The sequence below is a fragment of the Salmo trutta genome, unplaced genomic scaffold (genome assembly GCF_901001165.1).
Source record: "Salmo trutta unplaced genomic scaffold, fSalTru1.1, whole genome shotgun sequence".
Taxonomy (NCBI): domain Eukaryota; kingdom Metazoa; phylum Chordata; class Actinopteri; order Salmoniformes; family Salmonidae; genus Salmo; species Salmo trutta.
In genome coordinates this window covers 509,480-528,090 of record NW_021822962.1, presented here as the reverse complement: position 1 = coordinate 528,090, position 18,611 = coordinate 509,480, and the positions used below count along the sequence as shown (strand labels likewise).

The 18,611-nt window shown below is 39.7% G+C and overlaps 1 protein-coding gene across 1 annotated transcript; it reads right to left on the bottom strand.

Annotated features, from left to right (window-relative positions):
• Nucleotides 1-201: 201 nt before the first annotated feature.
• On the bottom strand, nucleotides 202-16,900 carry LOC115187636 (protein NDRG1-like). The gene is made up of 13 exons (XM_029746606.1): nucleotides 16,625-16,900; nucleotides 15,467-15,574; nucleotides 15,015-15,056; nucleotides 11,421-11,526; nucleotides 10,960-11,080; nucleotides 8,471-8,533; nucleotides 7,178-7,238; nucleotides 6,394-6,480; nucleotides 5,331-5,387; nucleotides 4,743-4,909; nucleotides 2,144-2,243; nucleotides 1,866-1,953; nucleotides 202-398 (listed from the first exon to the last, which is right to left on the bottom strand). The coding sequence occupies exons 1-13, from the start codon at nucleotides 16,634-16,636 to the stop codon at nucleotides 202-204; spliced, it is 1,209 nt and encodes a 402-aa protein (XP_029602466.1). The 5' UTR covers nucleotides 16,637-16,900.
• Between the last annotated feature and the right edge of the window lie 1,711 nt (nucleotides 16,901-18,611).

Genomic DNA, 18,611 nt, shown 5'->3' with positions numbered 1-18,611 from the left:
AGCAACACAGGCAGTAGGGTAGACAGGACAAGGGTTATGAGGTCAGGGTTTTGGGACACTGGGGCTGTGTCCCAAATGGCTCCCTATTTCCCATATTGTGCACTACCTTTGACGTCAACAGTAGTGCACTATAAAGGAAATAGGGAGCTATTTAGGAGACAACCTATGACCTTTCAGTGACCAGGGCACTAGCAGGCGTCCTCAGTCTTGCTGCTGGGACATGACAACGGTCTGATCTACGGTGCTGTTAGATACATTCTCCATGGACACGTCGGTGTGCTCCCGGGCGGGCTGGTTGTCGTTGGTGTGAGAGCGGCTCCTGCTGCTGTCGCAGGAGGCGATGCTGGAGCCTGAGGCGGTGCGGGACCTCACCAGTCTGGTCATGCTGGCTGAGGACACTAAGGGAAGGAAGGAGAGACAGTTAGCATAGAATAACTAACATAGCATAACTAGCATAGCATACATATTTTTTAATGTTTAGGGGGTAGATCAGCTTTAATACTGCAGATAGATTGCAATTGTCACTTCCTATTCCCTATATAGTGCATTGCTTTTGACCAGAGCCTGGGGGCTCTATTCTGTCCGTATCACGGAAATTCCGTGTTACAGCATGATTGAAATTTAAAGGCAATGTTTCCACATTAGCGGAGACGGCATTCATGGTAAATGCTACACACAGTACGTTGCCTCAACTGGAATCACCTTACATTGCTAACGCGCAATCTGTAACGCTTCAGCGACACAGTTTGAATAGAGCCCCTGGTCTTAGTGGAGGGGACAACAATGATCAACAGTGTCATAGAAAGTGAATAGTCCACCAAAAACTATGAAATCTTAATCCCTAACTGCTTTGCTTTATCTTGGCCAGGTCGCAATTGTAAATGAGAACTTGTTCTCAACTTGCCTACCTGGTTAAATAAAGGTGAAATAAATAAAATAAATAAAAAGTCTGGGTACACTAGGAGGCTGGTAGCTACATTTTAGTTATTGTTCTTCAGTTCTCTCTCAGTGCATGCTGACAACAGCTGTGTTTGGGTGCAGGGTTAGTGGAAACATTTTGTGTTTGGGTGCAGGGATAGTGGAAACGTTTGTGTTTGGGTGCAGGGTTAGTGGAAACGTGTGTTGGGTGCAGGGGATAGTGGAAACATTGTGGTGTTTGGGTGCAGGGTTAGTGGAACATTGTGTGTTTGGGTGCAGGGTTAGTGGAAACATTGTGTGTTTGGGTGCAGGGTTAGTGGAAACGTGTGTTTGGGTGCAGGGATAGTGGAAACATTGTGTGTTTGGGTGCAGGGTTAGTGGAAATGTGTGTTTGGGTGCAGGGTTAGTGGAAACGTGTGTTTGGGTGCAGGGATAGTGGAAACATTGTGTGTTTGGGTGCAGGGTTAGTGGAAACATTGTGTGTTTGGGTGCAGGGATAGTGGAAACATTGTGTGTTTGGGTGCAGGGATAATGTGGAGGAGCAATATTCCATGTCTCTCATTCCTTTACTCTGTGGATGCCACTGACTACAGGTGATGCCTTGTTTTTATATATATATTTTTACATTTATTTAACTAGGCAAGTCATTTAAGAACACATTCTTATTTATAATGACGGCCTACCGGTTAACTGCCTTGTTCAGGGGCAGAACGACAGATTTTTACCTTGTCAGCTCAGGGATTCGATCCAGAAACCTTGTGGTTACTGTGCCCAATGCTGTAACCACTAGGCTACCTGCCGCCCCTTGTTGACATGCACTAAGGTGAACATTATCTTCCAATTAGACCCATTATCCTAAGCTGATACTTACTGTAACCCATGATACTTACTGTAACCCATGAGACTTACTGTAACCCATGATACTTACTGTAACCCATGATACTTACTGTAACCCATGCCCTGGATGAAGTACTTGAAGGCCTCTGTCAGTTTGCCAGGCTGGCTCACCTGGGGAAGTCCTCCACAGTCAGCCATCTGATTGGACAGAGACAAAAGATCATTGGCCGAAAAACCGTCATTTGAACTTAACAACCCTTTCTCACTATCAATCACATGTATTGTTCTTGGATGGTCAATGACATTGTAGTTCCGGATCTTTACTTACAAAGTACTTTTGACAGTAATATTAAGTGTTACTTCTGTTTGAGCCACACATTAAACTCACCTTGAGCAGTGTGGTCTGTGTTGGGTTAAGCTTTGCGTTGCTCTCGACCACAGCCTCGACTGCAGGGGAGCTGTCTCCCACCACCAACAGAGCAGGGCACCTGCAGGAGTCAGCAGGTTAATTAACTAATAATGTTCATAGTCAACATCAGAACTAATACTGATGGTCAATACCATAACTAATACTGATGGTCAATACCATAACTAATACTGATGGTCAATACCATAACTAATACTGATGGTCAATACCATAACTAATACTGATGGTCAATAGCATAACTAATACTGATGGTCAATACCATAACTAATACTGACGGTCAATTCCATAACTAATACTGATGGTCAATACCATAACTAATGCTGACGGTCAATACCATAACTAATACTCAGTCAATACCATAACTGATACTGACGGTCAATACCATAACTAATACTGACGGTCAATATCATAACTAATGCTGATGGTCAATACCATAACTGATACTGACGGTCAATACCATATCTATACTGATGGCCAATACCCATAACTAATACTGATGGTCAATACCATAACTGATACTGACGGTCAATTCCATAACTAATACTGATGGTCAATATCATAACTAATACTCAGTCAATACCATAACTAATACTCAGTCAATACCATAACTAATACTGATGGTCAATACCATAACTAATACTGACGGTCAATTCCATAACTAATACTGATGGTCAATATCATAACTAATACTCAGTCAATACCATAACTAATACTGATGGTCAATACCATAACTAATACTGATGGTCAATACCCTAACTAATACTGATGGTCAATACCATAACTAATACTGATGGTCAATACCATCACTAATACTGATGGTCAATATCATAACTAATACTGATGGTCAATACCATAACTAAAACTGATGGTCAATATCATAACTACTGCTCAGTCAATACATAACTAATACTGATGGTCAATACCATAACTAATACTGATGGTCAATATCATAACTAATACTCGTAGTCAATACATAACTAATATGATGGTCAATACCATAACTAATACTGATGGTCAATACCATAACTAATACTGATGGTCAATACCATAACTAATACTCAGTCAATATCATAACTAAAACCCATAGTCAATATCATAATTAATACTCAGTCAATACCATAACTAATACTCATAGTCAATATAACTAATACTCGTAGTCAATATCATAACTAATACTCAGTCAATATCATAACTAATACTCAGTCAATATCATAACTAATATTCAGTCAATATCATAACTAACACTCAGTCAATATCATAACTAACACTCAGTCAATATCATAACTAATACTCAGTCAATATCATAACTAATATTCAGTCAATATCATAACTAATACTCTGTCACGTTTGTTGTATAAAGGAGCGGACCAAAGCGCAGCGTGTGTATCGTTCCACATCTTTATTTATCTGTGAAACTATGCAATACATACAATAAACTAATAAACAAAAACAACAAACCGTGACGAAGAGGTGCAACATACACTAACTCAAAATAATCTCCCACAAAACCTAGTGGGAAAAACAACTTAAATATGATCTCCAATTAGAGACAATGATAACCAGCTGCCTCTAATTGGGAATCATAAAAAAAAAAAAACATAGAAAAAAGAAACTAGAACCAACATAGAAATACATAAACTAGACAAAACCCCAACATAGAAAAAATTAACAAGAACCAACATAGAAATAAATAAACTAGACAAAAACCCCTGTCACGCCCTGACCTACTCTACCATAGAAAATAAAAGCTTTCTATGGTCAGGACGTGACATACTCGTAGTCAACATCATAACTAATACTCGTAGTCAATATCATAACTAAAACTCATAGTCAATATCATAAATAATACTCAGTCAATATCATAACTAATACTCAGTCAATAGCATAACTAATACTCATAGTCAATATCATAACTAAAACTCATAGTCAATATCATAACTAATACTCGTAGTCAATATCATAACTAAAACTCATAGTCAATATCATAACTAAAACTCATAGTCAATATCATAACTAAAACTCATAGTCAATATCATAACTAATACTCGTAGTCAATATCATAACTAAAACTCATAGTCAATATCATAACTAAAACTCGTAGTCAGTATCATAACTAATACTCGTAGTCAATATCATAACTAATACTCGTAGTCAATATCATAACTAAAACTCGTAGTCAATATCTTAACTAATACTCGTAGTCAATACCATAACTAATACTCGCAAGTCAATATCATAACTAAAACTCATAGGCAATATCATAAATAATACTGTCAATATCATAACTAATACTCAGTCAATAGCATAACTAATACTCATAGTCAATATCATAACTAATACTCGTAGTCAATATCATAACTAAAACTCGTAGTCAATATCATAACCAATACTCGTAGTCAATATCATAACTAATACTCGTAGTCAATATTATAACTAATACTCGTAGTCAATATCATAACTGAAACGATCATGAGTAGCTAGGGCCCTGAGTTTCCCTAGTCAGGTCATGTGGCCAGGTAAGAGTCCGGGTCCTGATGCTGAGTCGGTCTGTGTGATGTACTTCAGAGTTCTGGCGTTAATGTTTCCCCTTGGGACAGGCCTCTCGATCTCCAGGCCCCTGCGGCTCTGGTAGGACTTGAAGAACTGGGCCAGGTTGGACTGGTTGACATCATTGGTGATGTGGTTGCGGTATGTGGCGATCAGATCAGGGTTGTTCTGGATCTCCTCCTATTGCGCAAAGAACAAATCTCAATGGTAACGCTTTCTATGATGTACATACTTAGAATGCATTATAACATAGTTTATAATGCCTTATAATACACATGTAATATGTTATGACACTGACTATAAACATCCATAACAAAGGGTTGATGTTTCACAACAATTCATAGCTATTTAAATATAAATGTAATTGTATCATTCATAATCATGCATATACTGTAGCTTCCAGAGGGGGACAGAAGTGTAGCTTCCAGAGGGGGACAGAAGTCTTATATTGACAGTTTATTAAACAAAGCTACATCTTTAGGATGTTTCAAAACAATATGTTGCTCTTTCCATACGGACTGTCAGTGGTTGTAGTGTAGTAGATGAAATAGTCATTAAGGTGTTAGTACTACTATAGTTCCTCTTTCTATCTAACATTTACCTTTCCAAACATGTGGTTTAGAACATGATCAGGCAGTGCTTGGATCCAGCCAGTCATCTGAACAGAGAGAGAGTTGGGAGTTTACAGTGGTGTGTGCAGGCTCCTCCAAGCCAGGCTCTGAGCAAACACAAAGGACATTAAAGCATATTTCTACATAATCCCCTAAGAATTTAACTCTATCAGAGTAAATCAGCATGTCACCATGAGCTTAGCCTGAAAGACCCACCACAATGTGGATTGTTATGTTGGAGGGTCTTAATAATAATAAAAAAAACGAATACAGATCTTGCATATTCTTTTATTTACATTTTCTAAAGCACTTAACTTTGTTAGTTATGCTATGTTATGTTAATTATGCTATGTTATGTTAATTATGCTATGGTATGCTTTGCTCTGTTAGTTATGCTGTGCTATGTTATGTTAGTTATGCTATGCTATGTTATGTTACTTATGCTATGCTATGTTATGTTACGCTAGTTATGCTATGCTCTGTTATGTTAGTTATGCTATGTTATGTTATGCTATGTTAGTTATGCTATGCTCTGTTATGTTAGTTATGCTATGTTATGTTATGCTATGTTATGCTATGCTCTGTTATGTTAGTTATGCTATGCTATGTTATGCTATGTTAGTTATGCTATGCTATGTTAATTATGTTATGTTACGCTATGTTATGTTAGTCATGCTATGCTATGTTAGTTATGATATGCTATGCTAATTATGTTATGTTATGCTATGTTATGTTAGTCATGCTATGCTATGTTAGTTATGCTATGCTATGCTATGTTAGTCATGCTATGCTATGTTAGTTATGATATGCTATGCTATGTTAATTATGTTATGTTATGCTATGTTATGTTAGTCATGCTATGCTATGTTAGTTATGCTATGCTATGTTATGTTAGTCATGCTATGCTATGTTAGTTATGCTATGCTATGCTATGTTATGTTAGTCATGCTATGCTATGTTAGTTATGATATGCTATGCTATGTTAATTATGTAATGTTATGCTATGTTATGTTAGTCATGCTATGCTATGTTAGTTATGCTATGCTATGCTACCTTGTGTGTAAGTGAATCTATCACGCTCTCGGCACGTGCATTGATGTTGATGAGGACAAGTCCCTCAACCTTATCTGGATGGTTCAGCTGTAGACAGGAAGAATAAAGAAATGAAGAACATAGCGCAACCCATTTGGGACATATTTAGGATTCAGAGAGCAGGAAACAACCACAACATTAACTTTGTTGTGATATCTACTATAAGCTTCATTGTTTCAGTGGTTAGTCTAACTTGAGGATAACCATCACACAGGCTATTCAGTGTCTGTACAGTACAGAACAGTGTAGATGTGTACAAACAAAAGAACATTCCAAAAGACACTTTAATAATGCCACTTTAATAATGTTTACATATCTTGCATTACTCATCTCATATGTATATACTGTATTTTACATCATCTATTGCATCTGCCTATGCGCTCTGTCATTGCTCATCCATATATTTATATGTACTGTATATATTCTTATTCCATTCCTTTACATAGATTTGTGTGTATTAGGTAGTTGTTGTGGAATTGTTAGATTACATGTTAGATATTGCTGCACGGTCTGAACTAGAAGCACAAGCATTTCGCTACGCTCGCAATAACATTGCTAACCATGTGTATGTGACCAATAAAATTTGATTTGATTTGCTTGGCAATAAAAATGATCAAGATTGTGTTGTCAGTATCAACACTGTGGTATGTTGAAGGACTTTTACTGGGTTTAAATCCTAGTTAAATGATGGCTGTTCAATTTAACAAAAACAGAAGAGTTCAACAACAACAAAAAATCCACTCACAGCAAATTTAGCGAGGACGTAGGCACCAGCACCGCTGCCCAGTCCAATGATACTCTTAAACCTGAAGGGAAACAAGAAGAGGTTTGATGGGAGTTTGAAGCTTCTAATAGGAAGAGGATGTAAACCTCTATGTGAATGTAATTTAATTTATATTTAGTTATCCACATAATAAATGTGTTTTTGATCCCGTAGGGTAACACTTGAAAGCATTTATTAAAACAGGTGTTTCTCAATTGTAAAACAAATCAATCATAAGGGAAATCTTGCCAAGTTAAACAAAGGTTAAATATACACTACCGTTTAACAGTTTGGGGTCACTTAGAAATGTCCTTGTTTTTGAAAGAAAAGCACATTTGTTGTCCATTAAAATAACATCAAATCGATCAGAAATACAGTGTAGACATTGTTAATGTTGTAAATGACTATTGTAGCTGGAAACAGCTGATTTTTAATGGAATATCTACATAGGCGTACAGAGGCCCATTATCAGCAACCATCACTCCTGTGTTCCAATGGCACGTTATGTTAGCTAATCCAAGTTTATCATTTTAAAAGGCTAATTGATCATTAGATGCCAAGAAACTGAAGATCTCGTACTCCTCCCTTCACAGAACAGCAAAACTGGCTCTAACCAGAATATATAGAGCTGGCCTTCTAGGCAGAGTTCCTCTGTCCAGTGTCTGTGTTATTTTGCACATCTTAATATTTTCTTTTTATTGGCCAGTCTGAGATATGGCTTTTTCCTTTGCAACTCTGCCAGGAAGGCCAGCATCCTGGAGTTGCCTCTTCACTGTTGACGTTGAGACGGGTGTGTTGAGGGTACCATTTAATGAAGCTGCCAGTTGAGGACGTGTGAGGCGTCTGTTTCTCAAACTAGACACTCTAATGTAGTTGTCCTCTTGCTCAGTTGTGTACAGGGGCCTCCCACTCTTCTTTATTTTCTGGTTAGAGCCAGTTTGTGCTGTTCTGTGAAGGGAGTAGTACACAGCGTTATACGAGATCTTCAGTTTCTTGGCAATTTCTGGCATGGAATAGCCTTCATTTCTCAGAACAAGAATAGACAGACGAGTTTCAGAAGAAAGGTCTTTGTTTCTGGCCGTTTTGAGCCTGTAATCGAACCCACAAATGTTGATGCTCCAGATACTCTTTTGACCGGTAGTGTATATATTAAATAATATTTATATTGATTTTGGACTGCACTGTTGCGGGAGCTTGTCAGTACACATTTAGCTGCACCGTTTATACCTGCTGTAAACTGTGTATATGACGAATAAACATTGATTTGTGATTTACCGAAAGTGCTTGAGGACCTGAGGGAGAGTCTCAGAGAGCTGGTCCATAGAGGGGTAGGTGTACCTGCAGCGCAAGACCAGAACACAAGTTACCTCAAGTGCTCCTCATCATCACTAACACGATACAAGTCATGGATGTGTCCCAAATGGCACCCTATTCCCTATATTGTGCACTACCTACAAGTAGTGCACTATAAAGGGAATAGGGTGCCATTTAGGACACAGCCATAATGTTATTGTGTCAAACTAGTCTCTCAAACATGTGGTTGTTGTTGACATGTTTCAAATAAATGTATCATCCATTTGTTATTATCTGTTGGTGCCTTTTCACTGTATTTCTACCCTGTGAATATCATCTCTTTTCTCACTGGATACTTCTTCTACCTGAACATTCAGGTAGAGTGACCTACAGTAGCCTATCAGTGACCCAGTCCCCGATGTTGACTGTTTAAGAGTCTTGTGGACCAGGTGCCATGTGACAGTGGATTTGCATGGCAGGCAGCTGCTCTTAGTCCTGCTGTCCACTAACACTAACAACAGATGGGACTAAAACCCAGTGTCCACTAACAACAGATGGGACAAGATCCCAGTGTTCACTAACAACAGATGGGACTAGATCCCAGTGTCCACAAACAACAGATGGGACTAAAACCCAGTGTCCACTAACAAGAGATGGGACTAGATCCCAGTGTTCACTAACAACAGATGGGACTAGATCCCAGTGTCCATTAACAACAGATGGGACTAAAACCCAGTGTCCACTGACAACAGATGGGACTAGATCCCGGTGTTCACTAACAACAGATGGGACTAGATCCTAGTGTCCACTAACAACAGATGGGACTAGATCCCAGTATTCACTAACAACAGATGGGACTAGATCCCAGTGTCCACTAAGACTAACAACAGATGGTACTAGATCCCAGTGTTCACTAACAACAGATGGGACTAAATCCCAGTGTCCACTAACAGATGGGACTAGATCTCAGTGTCCACTAACAACAGATGGGACTAGATCCTAGTGTCCACTAACACTAACAACAGATGGGATTAGATCCCAGTGTTCACTAATATAATAATATTTTGAAGATAAATACACAACACAGAGGACGAGATCAATAGGAGTTGGTTTTCAGTTCAACATCTGTTTAGAATCTGTGGAATGTCACTCCTGAACTCGGAGCTACGTGTGCCACGTTTTCATTGGTCTGTACATTGACTTGGGAGCAGGATACTTGTTATTTGGCCATTGGCCAAGTTGTACTGCAAGGACTTCTGATTGGTCAACCCCAGGCTAGATTGGGGGGGGGGGGGGTTATAAATGGCATCCTGTTCCTTTGTTCAGTGGAGAAAAGCTGAGGACAGGGGAGACTGAACATCTAACTCTCAGCATAACATGTTTGATTTGTCCTTCTCAAATAAACCTATTTTTCTCCCCCTGATCTGCTTTGTAGTTTGTGTTATTGAAGAATAACATCAATTGCCAACACTAACAACAGATGGGACTAAATCCCAGTGTCCAGTAACAACAGATGGGACTAGATCCCAGCCTCCACTAACAACAGATGGGACTAGATCCCAGTGTTCACTAACAACAGATGGGACTAGATCCCAGTGTTCACTAACAACAGATGGGACTAGATCCTAGTGTCCACTAACAACAGATGGGACTAGATCCCAGTGTTCACTAACACTAACAACAGATGGGACTAGATCTCAGTCTCCACTAACAACAAATGGGCAAGATCCCAGTGTTCACTAACAACAGCTGGGACTAAATCCCAGTGTCTACTAACAGATGGGACTAGATCCCAGTGTCCACTAAGACTAACAACAGGTGGGACTAGATCCCAGTGTTCACTAACAACAGATGAGACTAGATCCCAGGGTTCACTAACAACAGATGGGACTAGATCTCAGTGTCCACTAACACTAACAACAGATGGGACTAGATCCCAGTGTCCACCAGCAACAGATGGGACTAGATCCCAGTCTCCACTAACAACAGATGGGACTAGATCCCAGTGTCCACTAACAACAGATGGGACTAGATCTCAGTCTCCCCTAACAACAGATGGGACTAGATCCCAGTGTCCACTAAGACTAACAACAGATGGGACTAGATCCCAGTGTCCACTAACAACAGATGGGACTAGATCCCAGTGTCCACTAAGACTAACAACAGATGGGACTAGATCCCAGTGTCCACTAACAACAGATGGGACTAGATCCCAGTCTCCACTAACAACAGATGGGACTAGATCCCAGTCTCCATTAAGGCTAACAACAGATGGGACTAGATCCCAGTGTCCACTAAGATTAACAACAGATGGGATCTGTGCCATGTGAAATCATTGGATCTGACTAATTTGTTTCTATTCATTTTCATGGTACACTGAGGACGGCAACCAGCAGAGAATCTTCAACTCAATAACCCCCCTGCAAAGCACAAATTCATGCTGCTAATTGAGGTTGGCACTGGTCACTCACTCAGTGGAGAGAGTGGAGGCACCCTCATGCTGCCCAGGGGCATCAACGTGGCACACGGCAAAGTGCCTCATGATCTCCTGCATGTCCTCGTGGCTGAACAGGGGGTTGAAGCACGACTTGTCTAGACACACAGGAGAATATAAGACAAGTTCAGCCAAGTGCTCCTAAATGTTTTTTTTATTGTGCATTGTTGCTTTTGAAATTGACATTGAATTGAATAGAACAACCATATGGGACTGTATACAGATCATGACATGCAAGCCTGAATTAACATATTAAAAACAAGTAATTTGCTTAAAGTTCTGTTTGTCATCAAAGCGCTGTGCACTCACTGGTTTAGATACATATCAATATGGAATGGAACTTAGCTCTTAGCCAGATGTGCACAATAACAATAAACTAAACTTAAGATCAACTGGATAGCCCAGACAGGGCTCTCTCACAACAACAACAAAACATACAGTTCAGTCCAATATCATGGAAGGTCATGATGACGGGGCGGCTGCCCTTGGGAACCCCCTTCATGGTGCAGTGGACCTGTCCAAACTGAGTTTCCACGTCATCCTCCTGCCATGGCAAAACAACTTTGGTTACACAAACCCCACAACTATAACTGTTCCCAACCCTTTTCGGTTACTGTACCACCAACTGAATTTTGCTTTGCCCGGAGTACCTCATGCATTTTACCAGTAAGCTTTTCAAGTAACCCCTGTGGATAGGCCAAGTACCCCAGGGGTCCTAGTAGCCCTCGTTGGGAACCAATGATGTTAAGCATGCCATGCCCCCCTTTCTGGTTTAAGGCCAAGTCCAAAAAAGTGAATAAAATAGTACTTCCAGACCAGTGTGTAATGACATTTCTAAAATATCTGAGGCATTAAGGTGGAGTGGTAGAATTTTACATATTGGGCTCATTAAAGAAGAAAATCTTTAAAAAGATGGAAACAACTGTTGTATAGTACTCAATATATAGTAGTAAATGTATAGTAGTAAATGTATAGTCATAAATGTATAGTAGTAAATATATAGTAGTAAATATATAGTAGTAAATGTATAGTCATAAATGTATAGTAGTAAATATATAGTAGTAAATTTATAGTAGTAAATATATAGTAGTAAATGTATAGTAATAAATGTATAGTTGTAAATGTATAGTAGTAAATATATAGTAGTAAATGTATAGTAATAAATGTATAGTTGTAAATGTATAGTTGTAAATGTATAGTAGTAAATGTTTAGTTGTAAATATATAGTAGTAAATGTATAGTTGTAAATGTATAGTAGTAAATGTTTAGTAGTAAATATATAGTAGTAAATATATAGTAGTAAATATATAGTAGTAAATGTATAGTTGTAAATGTATAGTAGTAAATATATAGTAGTAAATGTATAGTAATAAATGTATAGTTGTAAATGTATAGTTGTAAATGTATAGTAGTAAATGTTTAGTTGTAAATATATAGTAGTAAATGTTTAGTTGTAAATATATAGTAGCAAATATATAGTTGCAAATATGTACATAGTAGTAAATGTATAGTTGTAAATATATAGTAGTAAATATATACGTAGTAGTAAATGTATAGCAGTAAATATATACGTAGTAGTAAATGTATAGTAGTAAATGTATAGTAGTAAATATATAGTAGCAAATATGTACATAGTAGTAAATGTATAGTTGTAAATATATAGTAGTAAATATATACATAGTAGTAAATGTATAGTAGTAAATATATACGTAGTAGTAAATGTATAATAGTAAATATATAGTAGTAAAAGTATAGTAGTAAATATATAGTAGTAAATATATACGTAGTAGTAAATATGTTGTAGTAAATATATAGTAGTAAATGTATAGTAGTAAATGTATAGTAGTAAATATATACGTAGTAGTAAATGTATAGTCATAAATGTATAGTAGTAAATGTATAGTAGTAAATATATAGTAGTAAATGTATAGTAGTAAATATATAGTAGTAAATGTATAATAGTAAATATATAGTAGTAAATATATAGTAGTAAATGTATAGTAGTAAATATATAGTAGTAAATATATACGTAGTAGTAAATGTATAGTAGTAAATATATACGTAGTAGTAAATGTATAATAGTAAATATATACGTAGTAGTAAATGTATAATAGTAAATATATACGTAGTAGTAAATGTATAGTAGTAAATATATACGTAGTAGTAAATGTATAATAGTAAATATATAGTAGTGAATGTATAGTAGTAAATATATAGTAGTAAATATATAGTAGTAAATCAGTGCAAGGATTCAAAACTTCACTCTGGGTTTCTAGTATTGAATCAATGTTAAATGGAAAGATCTAACCTGATCTTATCAATGGTCAATGGTCATAATTCTAAAGGTGCAGACACAGTGCAGACACGAGGGCTGTTACTTCATCATCTGTACCAAGACACAGTGCAGACACAAGGAGGGCTGTTACTTCATCATCTGTACCAAGACACAATGCAGACACAAGGAGGGCTGTTACTTCATCATCTGTACCAAGACACAGTGCAGACACAAGGAGGCCTGTTACTTCATCATCTGTACCGTGTCCATTTCAACAGATATACATAGCTAAGTCCATATTTCCCACCAAAAGCCATGATGTAAAAATCCACAATGTCTCTGGTGTGTTATGTCTGTACTGTACTTTGTAGTTTTTTGGGGGGTGTATTCCTGCACTCATTACCGGTAATTGTAAACGAACACTGTATAGCCTCAAAACATGGTTAAAACTATCATTTTGGATGGTCAGTATTTTGCATCCATAGCTTTGTCTATGAATTTGAGGGTGGTTAGATTTCTCCAGCCCCAACCCTCAGCGGTTTGCCGACACAGTGGCGGGGCGCCCGCTTTATTATTGTTCGAACTGCAGATTGCCACTTTAAGGTCAAAAGTGCATCAGCATTGCTCTACAAAACCAACCTTCATAAACCTTCAGTGATCTATAGCCTCTCTCTAGTCTAGCTTGATCCTAAACTACTGACAGGTTACTCTACATCTGGAAACCACACAGACCGCACAGCCACACATGGACAGCTCATAATAATGGCTGACCCTGCGCAAATGGAATGGTATCAAACCATGTGTTTGATGTATTTGATACCATTCCACTGATTCCGCTCCAGTCATTACCACGAGCCCGTTCTCCCCAATTAAGGTGCCACCAACCAATGTGGTCCCATTGTAGAAAAGGCTGTCATTTTTCTCACACTCTTTAGTTAACAGGCTAAGCCATAGAGATGTGTAGAGGTCTCTACGTATTAGTCTTCAATGGCGCTGCCCATGTTATTCAGGATTTTGGGCATTAGAGATCTCTATACATCTCTATGCTCTGTGTACACCTGCAACCCATTTCATTTGTTAAATAGCGGAGTTCCTTTGTCCTTTAGTTCAGAGCCAAACAACCCGTGTAGTTGTGAAGAACTCTCCTGCGTTTATCCTTTTATTTCTGTTATCTGTGCCTCACAGTATCCAACCACACAAACAAGTCAGTAATGGAAACTGAATGGATTATGATTTAAAGAAGAGCAAATAAACGGGAGCATAGACTCTCTAAAACACAACCTCAAGTCTCTCTCCTTATCCTCTAACCAGGACACCTGCTCCTATGTCAGCTCCTACCTCACCCAGTACATTTAGAATACTGGGGCGGCAGGTAGCCTACTGGTTAGTGTGTTGGACTTGTAACTAAAAGGTTGCTAGATCAAATCCCCGAGCTGACAAGGGAAAAATCTGTTGTTCTGCCCCTGAACTAGGCCGTCATTGAACATAAGAATTTGTTCTTAACTGACTTGCCTAGTAAAATAAAAAATATTTAACCTACCTTAACACCCATGAACAAGTTGTTCCTACCAAAACCAGCACCTGGATCTCAAGACACACTGCTCTGCACAGGATTTTCTCTTCATGAATTAGTCCTTCTTTACATTCTGTGTAGTTACATACTGTACATAACTGGTACATTGTTACAGAGCACCAACCTACTTGCAGCTGTTACTTACCATGATGTAAATACATATGTTTTAGGTGTTGATACGTACCCTAAAGCCAACCATAAGTCTAGTAACTGCCCCTGTCAGCCCCTGAAGGACAAAACAAAATCAATCTCATTAACCACAGACTACAGCATCATAAATCAACTTGTTGGAGTGAGTTGTTAAACTCTGTTTTATCAAAATGGCCATCAACAGAAAAAGATAGAGAGTCTATCCTAAATGATAACCTAGAGAGTACAACTTTTGACCAGAGCATTATTGGCCCTGGTCAAAAGTCATGCACTAGAAAGGGAATAGGGTAACATATGAGATCTTTGTATAATCTGCAACAGTATGGTTCAGAAACTTAAGTCTTCGTCCCAAATGTCCCAAATGGCACCCTATATAATTGTTCTGAATGTTTTATTCCTGCCTATGTATTTTGAATGACCTGTGCACCATTCAATCTAAACTGATGTCCAGAACTTTCCAGGTGTATAAACAACTAAACGACTCACAGGAAGTGGGTTAACGTTGACCTGCGCCTCATTTTCCTCCAGGTCAACCTCATCCAGCTCCACCAAAGAGGGGATCTGCTGAGAAGCCTGTTGATGTTGATGAGCACCCTGTTGAACGGAAAAAAAAATGTTGCACAAAATACTCATAGTTACTTCCCAACTGGCACCCTATTCCCTATATAGTGCACTACTTTTGACCAGGGCCAAATGGTCTCTGGTCAAAAGTTGTGCACTTCATAGGTAATAGGGTGCAGTTTGGGATGACACCTAAGGAAACTATTAACCAACATATAAAATAAACATCAATTTAACATTTTAAATTGATAGCAAAGCTTTTGGATTTGTTATACAGTGGGGATTTAGGTATTAAATTGGCTGCATTATTCTGTAACGCTGCTGTAGGCTTATTTGCCCATGTCAACCAACGGAAGCATCAAGCAGCATCTGTACAGGTGGCATTTGCCATAACACCCATTTGCCATGATGTTGCGGACCATATGTGTCAGTGTATCAGTGAACGGATTACAGCAAATGTGTTTATTTACACTGGGTTTATTTGATGAATTAGCTAAAAGGGTAGCCTACTACACATCCTGATGTTTGTCAGCCATTGCGCACGTGTGAGCGCGCAAAAGTTTCCGGCGCATGAGAGACTTTCGGCTTGTGACCGGCATTCCGAGTCTTTTCAGTGAGCTGGCTCATTTGTCTCCGTTCACGTAAAAGAACCGGTTCATTTGTCTCTCAAACAGCTCTTCGTTCAAAATTCTTCAAAATCGACCTAGAACCATGAAAAAGGTGCGAATATCCAATATAAAGCAGAAAAGGTAGGTTACCATTATGTCAGATCAAGTACATTTTTACCTGGCCAAATTATTAGATGGCCTGCAAAAAAATGACCAGATTGACACGCTCTCCCGACTATTTATTGTTTTTTGCGGTGAAGATTCACTGTCTTTAGGAAAACATTTTTAGCTCAATAAGCAGTATGCAAATCAGGGAGCCCAAATAACGTCTCTTTCCAATAAGAACCGTTCAAAAAGAGCCGTTCGTTCGCAAAGGACCCATCATCACTACTACCTGCCAGTACCTCATCATCTCATCATCATCATCACATACATACGCATACCCGTTCTTTATACCTCAGTGACACATACCCACCTTCCTAGACATGACGCTCGGTCGATGGTGGTACGGATGTGTTGGTTGAAAATCGAAAAGGCACCAAGATTCTTAACTTCCTCAATTGTTTCCTTGGCAACTCTGACAGAGACACATAGCCTAATAAACATTCATTCAGACGTCACAAAGAGTTTGGAATATCTGGTTGTCATAATGGTCATCATAGTCTGCCACTTCAAATGAAAGGCAAATCCCTTTGACCAAGCCTCATCATGATGACCTAGTGTTTTTTAATCATATGACTGGTTTCTAATTTGGATTGTATAGCCTGCCCTATAGTGTATTTTACTTCAAATATGTGGTGCTCAATGCAAACAACTCAAAATATAGGTGCATAGCCTACAGTAGGCTATATAATGTTCCGATTAATACAACTATAGGCGGGTTATGAAAGAAATGGTAAGCCTATGTATGCTAAGCCTCTCCATGGGTATCACTCTAACCCAGATTTACAGGTTGAATACAACATGTGATAGGGTTACATCACAACAATCACAATCTACTCCTCACCGTTTTAATCATTCACATGTCATAAACTCCTCACAACAAACTGTTCATGTCCTGGGGCAGCGAGACAAATGGCACCCTATTCTCTACATAGTGATGGGCCCTGATCAAAAGTCCAAGCACTATCAAGGGAACACACAAAAGGGTTCTTCAGCTGTCTCTGTGGAAAGGGTCCTACAGTCCATGGAACCCAAAAGAGTTTTACCTGGAAGCGAACAGGTTCTACCTGGAACCAAAAAGGGGTCTTCAAAGGGTTCTATGGGGACAGCCGAAGAACCCTTTCAGGTTCTAGATAGTTCCTTTTTTTCTAAGAGTGTAGGGTGCCATTTGGGACACAGAGGTATACACTGCTGGTTCAGTAATCAGGGGGTGTGTGTCTCTGCCTATGGGACACAGCCGTATACCCTGCTGGTTCAGTGATCAGGGGGTGTGTGTCGCTGCCTATGGGACACACCCGTATACCCTGCTGGTTCAGTGATCAGGGTGTGTGTGTCGCTGCCTATGGGACACAGCCGTATACCCTGCTGGTTCAGTGATCAGGGGATGTGTGTCGCTGCCTATGGGACACAGCCGTATACCCTGCTGGTTCAGTAATCAGGGGGTGTGTGTCGCTGCCTATGGGCACAGCCGTATACCCTGCTGGTTCAGTGATCAGGGGGTGTGTGTCGCTGCCTATGGGCACAGCCGTATACCCTGCTGGTTCAGTGATCAGGCGGTGTGTGTCGCTGCCTATGGGACACAGCCGTATACCCTGCTGGTTCAGTGATCAGGGGGTGTGTGTCGCTGCCTATGGGACACAGCCGTATACCCTGCTGGTTCAGTAATCAGGGGGTGTGTGTCGCTGCCTATGGGACACAGCCGTATACCCTGCTGGTTCAGTAATCAGGGGGTGTGTGTCGCTGCCTATGGGACACAGCCGTATACCCTGCTGGTTCAGTGATCAGGGGGTGTGTGTCGCTGCCTATGGGACACACCCGTATACCCTGCTGGTTCAGTGATCAGGGTGTGTGTGTCGCTGCCTATGGGACACAGCCGTATACCCTGCTGGTTCAGTGATCAGGGGATGTGTGTCGCTGCCTATGGGACACAGCCGTATACCCTGCTGGTTCAGTGATCAAGGGGTGTGTGTCGCTGCCTATGGGCACAGCCGTATACCCTGCTGGTTCAGTGATCAGGCGGTGTGTGTCGCTGCCTATGGGACACAGCCGTATACCCTGCTGGTTCAGTGATCAGGGGGTGTGTGTCGCTGCCTATGGGACACAGCCGTATACCCTGCTGGTTCAGTAATCAGGGGGTGTGTGTCGCTGCCTATGGGACACAGCCGTATACCCTGCTGGTTCAGTAATCAGGGGGTGTGTGTCGCTGCCTATGGGACACAGCCGTATACCCTGCTGGTTCAGTAATCAGGGGGGTGTCGCTGCCTATGGGACACAGCCGTATACCCTGCTGGTTCAGTAAT

What these genes read in the sequence shown, in the direction of transcription:
- LOC115187636 (XM_029746606.1), bottom strand. An exon ending in GACTTATGGTTGGCTTTAGG is followed by an intron (nt 11,527 to 15,014) that starts GTACGTATCAAC and finishes TTGCCATGGCAG; the next exon opens with GAGGATGACGTGGAAACTCA. An exon ending in TAAACCACATGTTTGGAAAG is followed by an intron (nt 4,910 to 5,330) that starts GTAAATGTTAGA and finishes TTTGCGCAATAG; the next exon opens with GAGGAGATCCAGAACAACCC.